The sequence below is a fragment of the Acinonyx jubatus genome, chromosome A2 (assembly GCF_027475565.1).
Source record: "Acinonyx jubatus isolate Ajub_Pintada_27869175 chromosome A2, VMU_Ajub_asm_v1.0, whole genome shotgun sequence".
Classification (NCBI taxonomy): Eukaryota; Metazoa; Chordata; class Mammalia; order Carnivora; family Felidae; genus Acinonyx; species Acinonyx jubatus.
In genome coordinates, this window is record NC_069383.1 from 117,615,829 (window position 1) to 117,634,703 (window position 18,875).

Here is an 18,875-nt window from a genome sequence, read left to right on the forward strand (position 1 = left end):
AAACACCTATTTGTTCAAACTTTCCTGATGGTTGTTGATGAGAGGTGTCCTGAAATCATCGTGAGAACCCCAAAGGCCAGACCAGTCCCAACACCAGTTATTGAGAGTCCGACATCAGCTCAAAAGCAGTTGGTATAACTGGCAAGAATGCATGATTACTCTTGCAATCAATGAAGGGGAACACCCTGCAACTACAACTTGCTTGCTAACCACCTAACTCAGGTGGGTACCACCATCAGGGAAAGGAGGACCATTTGCTTGGCATCCTTCTTGCTGCTGTGTGCTCTTGCATATTGCTTGTGTCGTGTATTACCCGCAGTATCCAAACCCGCAGGTTACAGCTGCCATAGAAATCCAATGATCTCCCCAGAGTGCTGTGATCAAGGCCGTATGGTCTAATGAGACTATTATACTACTAATTACAAAGGATTTAATTGGCCATTAATGTGTGTAGAGGTCCTCCAAGCCTCAAGGCCAAGGAGGGTTAAGAAGGGTGGATTGGATTGCAAGGCCTTTGTCACCACCCAAGGAGAGGCTCTGGGTGAAGAGCAGGAGGAAAAGATTCCCCTTATCCGAGGACAGGAGACCCCAACCTGCGATCACTGAGTTTGTGGCTTGTGCCCAGACTACATGTCCTAGCCCAGGAGAGTCAAAGAGCCTTACAACCAGAAAGCAATGGCATTGCAGGAGGGAAAACCTAACCGGGACCTTATAGTCTCTGTGTCACTGCTCTACTAACTACTATTGCTCTTTGTCCTCTGACCCGATGAGATATTCTGGGTCCAATCCCTGGCATGACATTCCCTAAAAAACTTAACTGCCAAATATAACATCTCATTCCAGTGCCTCCTAAGAACCATGTGAAAATACACCAGTTCCTTGATATTAGTGTATTTATTCATTTTGGGAGAGAGAGCACACACACACACACACACGCACACACACGCACATGCACGAGCAGGGGAGGGACAGAGAGAGAAGGGGACAGAGGGTTGGAACTGGGCTCTGTGCCGACAGCAGCAAGCCCAATGCAGGGCTCAAACTCATGAACTGGGCCGAAGTTGGACACTTAACCTACAGTCACCCAGGCATCCCACTAGTTTCTTGATAAACGCAAAACCTCAGCGACTCTTCCTGGGTGTTACTCAATGCCACGCATACCAAAAGGCCAGCACTGTGGTATATGCTCCAGAGGCCTAGGGGCTTTTTCTAAAGATCCAGTGCTTATCGCACTTGTGGAAGAAGATCCTAATCTCAGAGACGTCTCTCCAGACACCCTGGAAAAGAAAGCACCCAACTACAGACAGAGCTCACAGTGACATTACCCAAAATGTTCCAGTAGTAACACATAAAATTAGGATAGGGGGAAAACCAAGAAGTAGAAAAAAAAAAAAAACCCACACACAAACTATACTTTGAGTGAAATTCAAATCTTTCTTCAAGATTTTATGCAACAAGAAGGCAACAGGGAACCGATTTGGTATTCCAGATTTTCTTGTTTGTTTGGAATGGGTTCTAAATTGTTATAGCTGCCAAAATCAATCAACTGACCACTATCCCTTAAGACCCCAAATCTGTAACTTTCTGAAAGATCCATCAGGGCTATCTGCTCATTTTCACAAAGATGCAGCACAATTCTGAGCCCCCTTGGCTTTCCCTGATCAGGGCAGAACTCAGAAAGACACCATATGAGGCATCCCTGCCAGGAAGGGAAAAGCTGACTGGTCATGGAGGCCTCTAGTGAAGACGAAAGAAAATGGAAGACAAAGGTGTCTGGAGCCACTGATATTTATAACAGGGTCTCCCCTCTCCTTACTTGGATGTTTACTGCCTGGCACCATGCCCATGCCTCCAAAAGAGTGATCACCGCTATAGCTCACAGCGAGTGCAAAACATTAATATAAAGGCTTTCTCCTACTGTGCAAAAAATGGTGTGGTTGCAGGGGTTTATCATTTCCACGACCAGAGAGACCCAAAAGATCCCCTTTCGGTTTCCAACCTTGAAGAGGTCCCATCTGACCCTAGGTCCAGATAATTATTCTCCCCAAGGTACTCCCCCTAATTATAAGGTGATGTTACTACATTTTAATTGGGAATTCCAAAACTATTCAAAAGGCACTCAAACTCCTAGGAGAAAGTTGTCGCCTGAAGATAAAAATTTTACCACGTCTTTGAAATGTAAACACCCTAGGAGGGAACTAAAACTTGTTGGAGAATGAAGGAAAAAAAAAGAAGAAGCAAAGGAATCTTTTTAAAATAGAAACACATACAAAGGTTCTAGATCACAGCCTCCGTAAGATTACTTGTCAAGGATAAATTAAAAAGTTAAAATTCTTCTCCACCAATATTAACAAAAATCTTTTAGGCAGGTAACTTTAACTTGCTCTGTCTGCCAAAGACACGATTACTTAGAAACTAGTGAGTTTTATATGATTTCTGCTTCATGGCTTCAGTTTTGGAATGAAAGCAAGAGATCAGTGTCTCTGTCTGCTTATGGAAGTCTAGGTATGTACGTATGTTACAGATACAGTATTTCCCTACCCTTGGATAGGATTTCCAGAATTTGTAGAAGAGCTCTGTTTAATGGCTTAAAAATAAGCACTTATGGATTATTTCTAAATTCCAGAAATGTAACAGAAACTAATCCAAATGTTTTTTCAAGTTCATGTAATCTAGGATAATTTTCGGTAAATAAAAACTAGTTTAAGTTTGTTGGTTTAATTAACACAGTCATGTCTTTAGAGTTATCAGCATAAGTAGTAAACCTTCTATTTTAACTAAGTTCACTCAAAGTCTAATAAGCTCATGTTACCTCCTTTACAAAATTTGTCAGCTAGAAAGATAACTTAAAAGGATGGCTAACTGCTTTCAATTTCTAGGAAATTTTCATGAGCGATCTAAGTACGGTTGTTAAGAACAAGTGAATTCAATAGATGTGAGATAAGTCTTCAGGTGAAGCTTTTAGCAAAAATTGTTTTATGATCGGTCTACTTAAAAAGTTTTCTAAATCTCTTCACTAACTTAAACTCTTAGAGTTTTTGCTAATTTCAATGATGAAAATTCACTGAATATCTAGATCACTTCCAAGTAAGATAACACAGAAACACAGAAAAATACATTACTGAAAGCAGGTTTTCCCATGGCTTCTTTTTTAGAGCAACTAAAGATAATCGTATCTACCCATGAACATGTTGTAGGCCATATTGGAAAAAAAAATGTACCTCTAGAAATTATGAAGTGTATTCATATACTTGCCAAACTAAAGAATGCTAGTTTAATAGGTAGTTCAAAGTTATGCAATTAATTGTCACCAGAAATAAAGGATTTTGAGGGTTAAAAATTCCAATATATATATATATATATATATACACATACACACACACATACATACAATGAAGGCTACTGGAAGCAAGGGAAACAGTTGTATGCAAGGAAAGTAGGATGTGTTTTTAGCTAAGAAAAGGTATGAAATAACAGATACATTTTTGTTATGGGGAAAAAAAGTAAATATGTCCTATTGTAAAATTAGTTATTTTAGAATGGGAAAGAGAAAACAAAGGACAATATGGTATAGAAAGTTAGGAAAAAAGAACTTTATCTTGTGTGGTCAAATTGGCCAACAATTAAATTGTTATTTTCAGGATTTTAAAATTAAGCTTTAATACCAAATGTATTTATGTAAAACTAAACCAGTTTTCTTCTGCTGAAAGGTCAAGTTTTCTTAGACTATGTATCTGCTCTTGCTTAGGTATTGTGAGGTTATAAAGGTTTTTCTTTACCTCTGAAGTAATCTGTATGGAAGACAAATATTTTGTGTCTTCTCAAAATACTTTTCTGTGTTTCTTATCAGGTCTTTGATTATTTAAGAAGGCTGGCCCTTCTTTAGTAAAAGAGCTAAGTTATTTTAAAACACATGCGCGCGCGCGCACACACACACACTATGTAACTTTTGTGTTCACTTGCAAACACAATTGTCACTTTGGTTATGTGGATAACTAAGTATTGTTTCATAGTGACCTATGATCCTATTTGACCACGTGTCCAAATCTTTTGATGTTTTTGACAAACTTCACTCAAATCAAATTCAAAATTAAGTCTTTTTGACCTTGAACTAAATCTGGGTTTTTTTCAGAGGCTCCCTGGAAAATTTCATGATGTCTTCTTTCTCCTTATTAGAAATGAGAGACAGAGAGAGAGAGAGAGAGAGAGAGAGAGAGAGAGAGAGATGGATGTTACACTATTTACGCTTATTTGATATGTTAAATTATATGGGAAACTGTGAAATAAGGGATGACAAACATTCTTAAGTTGTATTATATGGGTAAATGTTATTAATTTATGTATCCTAGAAATTGTATGAAATTCCTAAAAATCTGACATGTCCTGGTATACTTTTATCACTTATAATGCTAGTTTTCATCTGAAAATGTTGTCTGCTCCAGAAATAAGCTAATTTCCTTGTCAATGAATTCTCAAGCGTTCCTGCAAAAATGTTTCATTTTAAGAGAAATTCATGGAAAGAACTCTGGCCAGTGCTTCAGAATGTAGGTTTCTGATTTCTTTGGAATCATACCAGTTCAATCTGGGTAAGAATTTATAGAATTCTAAGGAAAAAAACTGGATTCCTGAAACTGCTAACAAAAGATCAACAAGAATTACATGGGGACTGAATGAACTGATAAGGATGATTATACTTTTCATGACTTTTTGTTTGAAATATTGCTGGTTCTTTAATCTTTTGTTTTCTGCATATAAAGAGACCTTTTCTCCTAAGCTATTTATAACTTACAGTAATATAGAATTTATCTTTGTGAACAAAGATGAAACATTTATCTTTTTCTCCCGACCTGATACCTCCAGAATTTGGGAACTCTCAGTGAGTATCTTATTTTGATGGTAATATGGCTATTTGCATACGTTCAATAAAGATCTGTTGTGCTTTTAACAGGTCACAGTTGGAAACACTAGTTGTATTACCAAGGCTTTGAATGGAATGTCCTGTATGAGAGGGATATGCATACATTCAGGCATGACCACACAGCTTTAAGGAACTAAAGTTGATCTGAAGGAGCCAAAAAGGCCCCTTGGAAAAATGGGGTGGTACTTGCATACAGTGGCCTTACCAGGTGTCACTGCCTGATAGGTCCAGGAAACTCAGGATATTTGGGGACCTCAAGTAGACAGGAATCCACCCCATCTATAGGTATTCCAGGCAGTCTGATGCCAAGTTCTTGGTTTAGCTTCTTAGCCTAGAGAGGCTGTTCAAAGTTCAATCTAAAATTCCTTATAAGAATGCATGTGGGGCGCCTGAGTGGCTCAGTCAGTTAAGTGTCCAACTTTAGCTCTGGTCATGACCTCATGGTCCATGAGTTGGAGCCCCATCTCAGGCTCTGTGCTGACAGCTCAGAGCCTGGAGCCTGCTTCAGATTCTGGCTCTCCTTCTCTCTCTGTCTCTCCCCGACTCACAGGGTGTCTCTCAAAAATGAATAAATGTTAAAAAAATAATAAAATTCCTTATAAAGGATTCCAATAAAGCAGACTTTTAAAAACCTATATGGTCAGTCATTATTCTTGCTGCATTTACCCAAGTCATCAGGCCATGATTAGTGAAAGAAACTGGATTTAATTATGGTTATTTCTGATAGAAACTGAGGTAATTATAGGTGGAAAGATAGGTCAGTAGAAACCGTAAGATATGCTGCAGATATTAGACTCTAGTTCTGTTAACTGTTGTTGAGGTTTTGTTTTCTACCTGTACATTGGACTATATATTCAATTCTTGCAATGTCCTCCAATACCTGACCACAATTCTCAAAAAAAAGTTTCCAATTTTTGTCCAGTCCTCTGATCAGCAGAAACATACAAACCACAAACCAACAAAATCTAGCAGATTGCCACTGCTTATCCTCACCTCATCTGAAGATGCTTTGAGCCTCCCATCTATGAAGTCTTCTCAAATGGTTGCATTTAGAACTCAGAAGCTAGAGTTCTAGTATGTCCAATTCTTAACCATTGCTTTTCTTTTGTTTTCATAGAAATGCTTATTAAATATCTGTATCACATAGGCCTCACATGGGTAATCCAACTGCATTGTGGCCTTCTTTAATTGAACTGACCTATTCTCAGCACTAAGAAACTCATTCAATGACATGGAATCATCTACTAACTCAGAACAGGTTCAAACCTACTTACACCAGATGGCCCAAGGTGATAAAATATTTCCCAGTATTACTCAAATCTTTGAACAGATTATCAGGGTGCACCGCTGAGATTATAGACCTATTTCCATGGCTGAACCCTCCTTGTTTGAGACAATGGTTACAGACTAGATTTCAGACTACTGCCTCTATAATTATTATTGGGTTTACTACTATAATCCTATTTTGATGTGTACTCTCTGGGTTACAATGTGCCTACCCCTGACTTTCAGCTTATCAGCTACCCAAGAAGTTAATGTCCTCATCGTTAACTTTCAGGCTTTGGCATCACAGGGTGGATTGGATTGTAGTGTAAGCCCTGACAGTTTTTCTGTCCTTCTTTCCTTCTTTTCTTCTCTTTTTTGTAATTCAAGTGCCTGACAAAAGCAATGATTGCAAAGGCATCCTTTACAAAGAGAGCTATCTTCAATTCATACATTGCCAGCCACAGGAACAGATCAGGAGTCCTGATGACCTTCCCCCAGTGAGGCTCCTTTATTTTAGATCTTGGTTGGTTTCAATAACTAACAGTTTGGGCCACTTTCCTTTTGTCTTTCTGCATTTTAAATTCTTACTGTTATGTTTTTTTTTTTGAATGTTTATTTATTTATTTCAGAGAGAGACAAAGTGCAAACAGGAGAGGGGCAGAGGGACAAGGAGACAGGGAACCTGAAGCAGGTACCACACTGTCAGTGAAGCACCACACCTGGGGCTCAAACTCAGGAACTGTGAGATCATGAGGTGAGCCCAAGTGGAAAGTTTAACTGAGCCACCCAGGTGCCCCTCTCACTATTTCTTTTTAAATTCACCAACAAAGAATAAGCCAATCAAACTATGGGCCCCACCCTGAATCTCAATTAAAGTAGAACCACAGGATCCTGAGTATTTTCTCTCTACACCCACTACCCCACTGTGTAATCTCAAGGTCTCATAAGAATAAACCCATACTCTTTTCAAGGTTTCCTGATGTTGTTGCAGAAGCAGTTCTTCCAAAAACATAATAAAAACCACAAGGACTGGTCCATTGACAACACTGGTTGAAACCAGTGCAAAACAAGAACACCTGAGCCTCTCTGTGGTGATTCTCAGATATTCAATACTTATTTAACATTTATTTTTAAATGAATAAATTAATAAATAAAAATTCATATTAATTTGACTCATACAGTTCCAGTTCCCACAATGATAGGAACCAGCCATTAACAAGGGAGGGAGAGGCAAACTTAAGGGTGATGGTAGCAAGAGAAACATCAACAAATGTTTTCATTTCTAGAGATAAGTCAGAATACAAAAATTAATGAAGAACATATTAACACAGGATTCTCTAATGGCTGCTACACGCAGACTCAATCATAATTAATCTGCCTTGAAGTTGTATTTAAAAAGCACAAAGGTATAAAAATGTATTTTAATTTGCTTCTCATCAAAAGGACTTCAAAAAGTCCGAGTACCAAATGGTTAGACATTATCTTTAACATTTTGACGTGGATTCCACAATCATGCTGAGTAAATTAGGTGCTGCAATATAACATCTATATAACAATTAAAGGTCAATTCAGAATAAGATAAAACGGCAGGAAAATTAATTAGTCATAAATTCTTTCTGCACATAGATTCTCAAAGCACTTGACTTACCTAAGTGTTATTCCTTTGTCTTGACAGACTTGTTAAATTATATAGGCTCTGATGGGCCTGGGTCCCATGTGAAATGAAGGAAGCCTTGACAAAAATATGGTTTATTCATTAACAGCATTTCTTAAAAGACTTTTGGCCCCACCAAGAAAGTGACCTTTACTTAAACTATTTAGTTTTGACAAGGGAGGTGTCCAGATAAAGATGATTTAAGGATTCTCCCAAAATGTGAACATTTACCAGAGTATGCTCTTAAGCCTCTGATCTCTTTCCACAGTAAACATTGACTGATTAAGCACTCCAATCAAAATTGAATTGTGATTTCTAAGCACTAGCAATGGAAAACAATGGCTTTTTATTTTAAAAAAATCATCAATTTATTCATCCTCTGTCATCTCAAAAGGAAAACAAATCTTTGAAAGTCAAATTGTCCCTTCATGGGATGATAGATTTCTAAATACTGAGTTCCTTCTGTTCAGTTAAGAGGTAACTCTGATGAATCAGTGTCCACAAAGTGACAGTTGGCAGAACAGTAATATTAGTCAGACAAATGTTCTGTGTAAGTCGTAAGATATGACAGAGTGGTAATTTTTATGGGCTGCAATAGGCAAGCACATTCAGATTCTCAAAACATCCTTCTGAGCTTAAAAAATGGGTTTCAGAGCAAAGACCTTAGAGATGCTACAAACCACATAAAGATCTAGCATGTCAGAGAGAAAATGGTACAAAAGTTGGTCCATGGTGGGGGGGGGGGGCAGTCAGTCAGTCCAAGGCCCAGCGATGCTTAGACACATACTCTACATTATGGCACTGAAATTCTTTAAACCCTGAGTTTCACATTCCATTCAGAAAAGGAAGTTGCATGCTGCCTATCAACTTTTGATATCCTATTATATTGCTATGCACGGTGTATCCCAATGAAAAGCTCCTGTATCTACTTTGCTTATTCAATTCCCTGGTTTTATTTTCCTGGAAGAATTTGATATTCACCTTGATTTTCTATAGCAGTAACATATGACAACAGGATCTTTATGAAACCCTCACAGGCAACTGCATTTAGCCCCAAACAGTAGGTAATTGATACCATTAAAGTTGGAATTAAAGTTTTATTATTCCCATTTCAAAGATGAGAAAAGGCTTTGAAAAATTAAATAATGCCCAACCTCTCACAGGAGCATTGGGAAATAGCTCTGGAACACAAACCCAGGCCTCCTTCATGCCCAAAACTCTGGTTTCTCCAACAGAGTGATTTTCTGGACTCCAAGATGGCCTCAGTGTCTTTTTCAGAATTATCACCACCTGTATACTTTTCCTTCTTTCCTTAACCTTGTTATCCCCATAAAAACATGTCATTGCCCAAAATATCATAATTTAAACTGGTCTTTGTGTCAACAATATACTAGCTGGTATTAAGGTAAACACATGTAGCCAGTGGGGTGAGAATGGGGAAGCTCAAGAAAGAAAATGACATTCAATCTTTCTGTCCCCAGACAACAAATAGGCTAGAAGTATACTTCTGGAAGTACCCAGAAGGACTTATTTTATTCTTTAAAGTATCTAGAAGAACTCACTTTTTACTAAAATTATCTAGAAGGATACTTATTTTATTTTGTGTATAGGTAGCACTAGCTCCATGACAAAATGTGTGGCTACTATGAAACGCCGTCGTATTTGTTAGAGTTTGTGTTTTCTATGAAAGCTTAAACCACCAGTAAACTTAACTCATGTGCCCTTGGGGGATGGCAGGTAAGATCAGCCATGAGCAGGATGGGTTGCTGGCAAGTATTGATCTGTATCAGTGAAAATTAAGCAATCACCAGTGAAGGTGGGATGAAGAGTGACTAGCTTTTAAGGTTGAGAGAACTAGGAATTGGTTTATCAGGCAAAGTTGAATGTTCTTAAAATACTGAACAACACGATAGCTTTCCTTGTCTGAAGGAGACTTTAAACGCATATGGATAATTTATAAGAGTAAGAATCGCCTGGTTGTTCAGGTAAATTTCTACAAGAATTCATGCACATCTAGCTCCCAGTTAAATTATGAAGTGTACATAGTTTAATAATATATCATTTTTTCATCGATTATTCTTCCTTTCATGACATTTTACCACCTTGGCCTTTCAGATCCCACTGCAATTCTGTTACCACAGGTATTTGCTCTCTCCAAATAGTATGGGACCCATATCTCATCCTCAAAGTTTGTCTGGTCAGATGATTGATTCATTCATTGTCTACTTAAGGCTAATATGGAATTATTATGGCTCATCATTATGGCTAAAGAGACTTTGTAAAAAAAATATAGAAAAACAAGTTGGCATTTTAATGTGTGCCTAAATCCTAGGGGTATTTTAAGACTTTCTTATTCCTCTTTGTTTTAAAAAAAATTTTTTTTAACGTTTATTCATTTTTGACAGAGACAGAGTATGAGTGGGGAGGGGCAGAGAGAAAGGGAGACACAGAATCTGAAGCAGAGACCAGGCTCTGAGCTGTCAGCACAGAGCCCAACGTGGGGCTTGAACCCACGAACTCCAAGATCATGACTCAGAGGCTCAAGTGACGGAGCCACCCAGGGGCCCCAAGACTTTCTTATTCTTTAGCAGAGCCCAGTCATAGATAAAAATCTGTGAGGTGGGCTGTTTTCTGCAGTTCTCAGAACATGCACTATCTACACTGCCTGGAGCCAGACTCACTGTCTGCAATGCCAGACTACTCAGCCTGCTTCTTCATCTGGATATTTCTTTCCAATGTACCCATTCTTCTAGTGTTTCAAAACCTTGTTACCAAAGCAGCTTTCCCTTTCATTACCCACATCCTTAAACCCATCCAAACTTCCCTCTCTTACCCATTCTTTTCCATTATTAAAACTTAATTTCACATCATGGTTTCAAGAACTCTTATCATTACAATTCCATCTGTCACTTCTCTCCATCTCTTCCTTCCCTCTAAGTCTAGCTAATCTCAGCACACTTTTCCTCACATTATTCCATTTCCTAGTCGAAGCATACAGTTGAGTCTTGAACAATGTGCATAGTTAGGGTTCCAATCCCCTGCGTGGTCAAAAATCATCCTTTAACTTTGGACTCCCTCAAAACTTTACTAATAGCCTACTGTTGAAAAGCCTTACCAATAACATAGTCAATTAACACATATTTTGTAGGTCATAGATATTATATACTATATTCTAATAAAGTAAGCTAGAGAAAAGAAAATGTTATTAAGAAAATCATAAGAGAAAAAAACATTTATAGTACTGTCTTTGTTGAAAACAATCTGTTTAAATGGACCCCGGAAGTTCTAACACAAATTGTTTAAGGGTCAACTGTTGCTAAAGGCCACAATTTTGTAAACAGTATTTTGTGAATACTTCCAAAGCAAAATATGGGTTTAGTTGGATTTAGGAAAGGCAGTACAAGAAAGAAACACACGACCACCCATGTATTCAAATCCAATAATGGGAATAAGAGACACAACGATGGTAATAGTATTTGTCTCTACTCAATACAGCAAATCTAACAACTGTGAAAGTGGTAAGGAAGGAAAGAGAGCAAGGACATTATTTAAATAATTTGGGGTCACAGGTAATTTAGTAAATGTGATCAGAGATTTGTCACATGGAAGGAGTGGGATATGAAAAACTCTTCCATATTCATTTTTGAAAAAGGATAATGGGCTTAATTTTATTAACTGCAATTCTTGACAATTAGCATGAAAATGTGACTACAAATAAAACAGCACTGTTAAAACACTAAGAGCATGGGGCTTGGCCTTAGAACAGCCCTAATGGGCGTAAGATAATCTACCTTCCAGACTCTACAGAACGCAAAATGTCAGAAGAAACCAAAAAACTGTCATCAATCATCTAGATTCTTCTAGTACACTTGGATGTTGCTTGTCATATAGACAAATTATGCAGATGTCTAATGAATTTTTTTAAGTTTCCTCTTGAGAGCTTTGTTTCACCCAGGTCTAGTCAACATTGAAATAATTTTTTTTCTTTTTTCCCTACAATATTATAAAGATCATACTTCTGAAAACACTGTTGCTACACATAATGGTCTAGAGAATGGTTAAGCTGGTATTGTAATTTACTGAGTTATTTATCTAATCATGCAATATGTTGATTTTGTATTATTTTTACTCATATCACTGTTTTTTATCTTTCCTTCACAAAAACACTTTGAAGAAAAGACCTAAACTTAAGCATCCTCACACCACTTATGATGTTTTTAGGACCATGGTTCACATGCATTATTCCTCATTAATAGGTGTTTGTTGAATGTGTCAGTCTACAGTATCTGGATGACCAATATTCAAAGACCCACAAACCAAACATTAGTGTATCCAACCTGAGTGTGCTTTTCTAGATTATACAGAAAAACATTTTAGGGTTTAGTGGTATTTCAAGATCATCACTACAAATGATAAAGGGTACTGAAGTATGAAATTGGGTATTGACATGTGATATACAGCCAGGTGATAAAATAGAATACATCACATGCTTCTGTAACCCCTTGCACCCCCCCAACTCCTATCTCCTCCCCTTCCTCCACCCCACCCCCAGTTTCCAGTACTCTTAGGGGAAAGACCAAATTCCACATATGTCCCCACGTGGCTTATTCCTTTTCCACATGTCTACACTAGCAGCCTCAGCTCACACATTTGTCCTATTAACTGTACTTCTGTCAGGTATTTGTTTTTCTTATACTCTGAGGTACCATAATTGCTACTGCTATAAGCTCTTTGCCATGTTATTCTTCTATAAGAAATTCTCTTATCTGTCCTTACCCTTTCCTAACTAGCGAATACCTACTCACTCTTCAAGGAGGTCTTTTGAGATAGCTTCTGCCCTCAATACAAGGGAAATTTCTTGGTTCTATGCCCATATAGCCCTCAGGACACTTACTGCAACTTGTAATTATGTATTCACTGAGAGATGACTGGAATAATGTCAATCTTCCCCCACTATCCCCTGAACAACATGAAAGCTGGGTCTTTACCTGGCTTGCTTACCATCACATCATGGTGCCTAGTATTGTGCTTAACAGGAAGGAGTTGCTCAATAAATATTTGTGAATGCATCAGTGAATAATTTTGTTTTATGACTACTTCATGTATATACATATATATGCATGGCATACACACTTTTTTAATGTTTATTTTGAGAGACAGAGAGAGCAAGCATGAGTGGGGGAGGGGCAGAGAGAGAGAGGAAGACAAAGGATCTGAAGTGGGCTCTGTGCTAACTGCCGAGAGCCTAATGCGGACTTTGAACTCACAAACTGTCAGATCATGACCTGAGCTCCAGGCAGAAGTTTAACTGACTGAGCCACCCAGGCATCCCATACACGTTTTTAAATTTGGAATAATTACGCAAGGTTCCCTATGAGGTTGCCGGAAGTTTTGTTGTTGTTGTTTTTTAAGTAAACTCTATGCCCAATGTGGGGCTTGAACTCATGACCCCAATAGCAAGAGTCACATGCTGTACTGAATGAGCCAGCCAGATGCACCCCTAAATATTTTGAAGTGTATTTTCAATAGCAGATGACTCATTAACTTGGATGTTATGGAAATCCAGTGAGATTCTCATTACTCTAAAACCAAGTATTTTGTTTCTTTAATCAAAACACAGTACAGTCCATGATAACCATTAAATCCGGTGCTGATAAGATATTCACCAGATTTTGTCTTTGTGAAGATGACTTCATACTCCTGGCTAAAACATGAACTAATATTTATCACTGAGAGCATTCAAAGCAACATGACCCTTTTGAATTCCAAGAATCAATGAACATGTCAATTCCTGCTAGATGGACAGGCAGAAAAGAATACAATGTTGTCTGTACTTCTCTTGTCCTGTAAGACTTATGCTCCTGTTCCATTTTCTGAACAATCTAGTAAAATTCAATTTACTTTTTCAATTTGTCTCCAGCCAAGCTTCCTTCTGTCAGCTATGCAGCCATTTCAATGCTGGCCACGTAGAGTAACTGGAGAAGGACAATGAGAATGAAATTACCTGTGCATTTGCGATCTGTGTCTTCTTTCTTTGACCCACTAATTGTCAACTTGCAGTTGAAGTTTTCCTCCCAGTATTCAGCAAACCATACGTTTCTTCTGTTGTTTTCAAGTGTGCGTGACGTAAAATAGGCATCAAACCCTGAAGAAAGTTAAATGAGAAGGTCATTGCTTGTGGGCCACTGCTGGAACATTGGGAAATAAAAAAAACAAGTGATGGTTTTTCTTTGTTTTAGTAGACTGGATGCTTTTGGATGTCAATTAAAAGAGAAAGAAAGAAAGAAAGAAAGAAAGAAAGAAAGAAAGAAAGGGAATTCCAGTGCTAACCTATGGCTAAATCCCTAGTTCAATCTGTCAGGCAGACATGTGGCCTACAAATGACATTGCTACAGTGAAATCTGCATCACAGACCTTAGCAATGACACAACAAACTTTCTATCTCTAGTGATGCTAGACTATGGACAAAGCATCTTCATAATCATCAAGATGATAATTGATCATTTTGGGGCTTACTGTGGATAGGATTCTGTGCTTCTTTTATTCTTGGATTCTTTTATTCATCTCAACAACCTATAAGCAACTACTATCCTTCCCACTTTGCTGATGAGAAAATAGAGGTTCAGATGAAATAAAAGCATGCCCAAGGTCAACCATTAGGCCATCCTGCATCTCTGATTATGTGATCTACTGACCGGTGAGTATCATTTTAAGCCCTCTTTTCATTTAGCAATGTCCCATTATATAATTGATGTTTTAATAAAAATCAAAGTTTCTGCAAAGGCCCTAAGTAAGTGGCAGTCTAACATAAAGCTCAGTGCTATTCACTGAGTGAACTGATGTGTGTGAGGAACAGAAACTCAAGAGGCCATGTCTGCAGAGAATTTCTATCTTTTTAGTAGTGCAGCCTTAAATGTTCCAACAGAGCCACAAGGTCTTATAGTGATCAGACAAGATTCAATAACACAAGGGTAGGCCTGAGGACCAGCCCCACTAATGTCTTCAACTCAGGGGAACATAAGCAAATCCATGCCTTCCTCATCCTAATCTTCCTGTAGAAGTAAAGACAACACTACCTCCTTCCCTCCCAGCATCTTGTTTGTAGTTGTGGGAAGACATTGGAAACTTACAGTTCAAGGTTAACAACCACAGGAAATAGACTTGTTTTCACATTATTTAAATCACTTTGTGTTCCCTTTAAGGCCATAAGGCGGGGGGGGGGGGGGGAAGCCCCAGACTCTAAACTCCCTGAGAGAAGCATATCAGGTTAACTCTATCACTACGTGGCCAGCACCAAATTCATGGCCTGACATATATTAAACCTACTATAAATGGAAAAATTGAAACAAGTAAATAACAAAGAGTAAAGAGAAAAACAAAGCCCAAGAGATTCCATAATATTTTGAGGAAAATAAAGAATATTTGACATTCCTTAGGTCACTTTCCAGGCTGTTGTCAGTATATGCTGGCTAACTGTCCTTTTATAGCCACTCCCTTAACTGATTTGAAACTAATCTGGCTACAGTATGTGATCGCATTCTAATACCAATACTGATTAAACTATTTGTCTGAAAATCCTCCTTCTGCTTAGCTTCTCTCCCACAACCCTGCCTCCAGACAACTTACATAGAGTAACCTAATTACATAGAGTAACCTAATATTTCTAAACAAAGGAGAATCTTTGGGGGGAAAATAGAGGAGTCCCGCCTGTTTCCCAGAACACTAAATGTGTGCATTCAGTCATGTATGTACATATACACACTCATATATGGTGACTGGTGACTAGCTTTCACTTTTTTCACCATTTTTGCCCCTTGTCCTCCTCCCAACCCCACCAGGCCTGAAACAAACAAACAAACCAAACAAGTTAATCAACAGTGGTAGACTGTGGAAATGGCCCCGGATTGGAACATACTTCTGGGGTTTCATACCCATGTATAGTCTGCCTCTTAGGCACTGTGTCCCTGTCCGGGGGACACTGACAGGTGCAGCACAAGCAGACGCTGGGAAACCCTGTGCTCACTGAAGCTTGTTTTTGTGGAATTCTCTTTCTTGGAAGCCTGCTGCTGTGCTCGAATACATTTAACAGAAGGATGGCAGATCATGTGGAAGAAGCCCAACCAGTCTCCACCCTGCTCAGCAGAACTCCTTTGGCCCTTCCAGCCTTCCAGCTGACTGCAATAGAAGAACCACTTAGCCGAGACCAGCTCTCCTTGCACAACTGTGGTTGTTTGTTAAACCAGTAACATCTGAGGTCGTTTTTTTAATGTAGTCAAACAACTAAAACACTCTTTATTTATCACAGCACCTTGAGCCTCTCTCTGTGCAACACCAAAACAACACACACCTCAGGAAGAAGTGCCTTCAACAGAACACGTAGAAGCTTCAGAAGTAAATCATTCGGCCACATGCCACAGCTCTGAATTCCAACCAGCCTCAGAATAGAAACTACCAAGATGGCTCAAACTCTAGCAAAGATACATACCTGCCCCAGCTCAGAAGAAAACATCTTTAGAGAAAACCCCATTGTTGAAAATGTCTACCGGTTCAAAACGCCTCTCTCTGAATCCTGTGTCTGCTGGAAATGAAAAAGCCCGTTGAAGAAGGAAGGACTATGTGTGGCTAACGCGCAGGTAGGTGATTGTGGAACATTTAAAAGGAGAAAGAAAGGAAAGCAGCTGTCAAAATCTCCCTCTGTTCTGAGTGTGAATAAACAGACTTTGGGAACGCAAGCAAGAACTGTGAGGGCTGTCTGTACACAACACAGCAGAAAACGGAAAAGGGACAACATTTCTGAACCAAAACCCCCCTCCTTCCTTCATATATATATATATATATATATATATATATATATATATATATATATATATATATATATGGCTGGTACTTAACTTCCTCCTCCCCCTTCCCCCTGCTCCTCCTCCCTGTGGGCCTGATGCCTACCTCACCTGTAAGTTGAGAACTGCTCTTGCTTCTCAGATGCACGTATATATGAATTGCCTGAGTATCTCCTAAGATGCAGGTTCTGATTGAGGAGGTCTGGGGTGGGGCAAAAGATGCTGCATTTTTAACAAGCCCCAGCTGATACTCATGCTTCCTGCCCATACTTTGAGAAGCAGGATGATTGAGCAAATCCTAAACTTCAGTGGGTGGGACTTGAGCAGTTCCAGCTCGATTTATAGTATCTCAGTATTGTCACCCTCTCAGCCTCAAATTTATGCCTTGGTTTAGATGAGAGGGTCTTTGCTTTGCTTCTATAGTTGAAACTTTTGCTCAGTACCTGGCTCATGGCAGGAGCTTTGCCTTGCCATCCTATAGCCTGCAGATGGCCCAGGAGGATAGAACATGCTGTATCACTTGCTGGTGAATTTTCCTGGTGTGCTTGCTGTGTCTTTATATTCCTGAGCATTGCTGCTCTGGGCCCCTCTGCAGCCTCCAAAGCTTTGTTCCTCACCTGTATGTCCTGTTACCATGCTGGGCTCTCCAGCCTGGAATTTCAATCTGGCTGCTGTGTCTTAGTGCTGCTCAAAAGGTAACCTGAAATAGCCCTGTGTCTTCATTACCTCTTCTGAAGGTCCATGGCTCCTGATGGGGACACTCAGAGCCCCCAAGTAGTAACTCAGCATATATTCACTTTTGAATGGTTTCCTGAAGACCTCAACAGCCATGCCATGTGAGAGCCATACTTCCTTCCAGGAAGCCACACAATGTACAGATGAATGTAGACATCAGAGACACACTGTGTGAGTCTGACACCAACAACTCCCATTTTCCACTTGTATGACCTTGAACAGATGACTCAGCTATTCTGTGTCTCTGTTTCCTAATCTGTTTTTTTACATATTAAAATTAATTACAGGATTAAAATTAATACCTAATTTCGTGCTGTTACAAGCATTATATGAGCTATTATTTGTCAAGTTCTCAGCATTGTGTGGAGTAAAATGGTAACTGTTGGTTGTAAAATAACCACACCCATCCATTATAATCTCCTGAGCACTTAACCCTGTGACAGGCACAATTCTCTACACTCACAAATGTTGGGTTAAAACATACATGGGTTTTATCAGATTGATAAATCAGAATGTTAGTTAGCCTGATGGGGAAGATGGAATTTGAAAAGTATCATTTAAATAAATATAAAATTACAACACACATGCAGACAGAGAGAAATATCTTAGAGTGCCAAAGAGGGCTTGCTGGGGAAGTAAATGCATATGAGAAAAGGGAAAAATAGGTTTTAACTGGAAGTGGGGGGAGGACAGAGATTAGACATTTATTCAGATGGAACAACATGTGCTTTGTCATAAGAATACTGAAGCATTTCGCATTACAAAATCTCCCAGGATGATGAGGCCTTAAAATCAACAAATATAAATGAACCATCTTCTATGTATATGCTGTCTGGAATTGCCACAAGAATTCTAATAAACCAATGGCATAAACATTTATGTAATGAATGAATAAATATGAGTAAGTTATTCTTGTGAGTAGACATCAAAATCTTTGTCAGATTTCTATTTAGTCATAGAGAATTGCACTAATAGTTATAAAAATAATAAGCATTCATATCCATTTCCTCTATCAGTGTCACATAAATCCTAAGAAGTAGGTACTAACCATATCTCCACTTTTGAGGTAAAAACTAAGGCTGAGAGAGAAATCTGGACCCAAATTAGCCTGCTTCTAGACCCCAGTTTTTGACTTCCATACATAAAGTAGTGACTCAGATTTTGGTGGGCATCACAATCTGGAGAGCTGATGAAGAAACAGAGATCAGGCTCATGGAGGTAGGTCAGCCCTGTTACTTTCCCTTCAAGTTCGCCAGGACATTCTCATATTCTTTTTGTAATGTTTATTTTGAGAGAGAGAGAGACAGAGCATGTGTCCATGTGCACATGAGTGGGGGAAGGGCAGAGAGAGAGAATCCCAAGCAGGCTCTGCGTTGTCAGCACAGAGTCTGATGCAGGGCTCAATCCTATAAACCATGAGATCATGACCTGAGCTGAAATCAAGAGTCCATTGATCAACCGAGTC

General features: G+C 38.9%; 1 protein-coding gene across 5 annotated transcripts in view; it reads right to left on the reverse strand.

Annotated features, from left to right (window-relative positions):
• GRM7 (glutamate metabotropic receptor 7) overlaps nucleotides 1-18,875 on the reverse strand; it is an 855,283-nt gene that overhangs the window by 308,217 nt on the left and 528,191 nt on the right. For all 5 annotated transcript variants that reach the window (XR_008297019.1, XM_027042528.2, XM_027042527.2 and 2 more), the window contains exon 5: nucleotides 13,843-13,983. Coding sequence is in view for 4 of the 5 variants with exons in the window: in XM_027042528.2 (XP_026898329.1) it covers nucleotides 13,843-13,983 (141 nt within the window). In the remaining variant the exon portion in view is untranslated. The remainder of the gene's footprint in view (nucleotides 1-13,842; nucleotides 13,984-18,875) is intronic.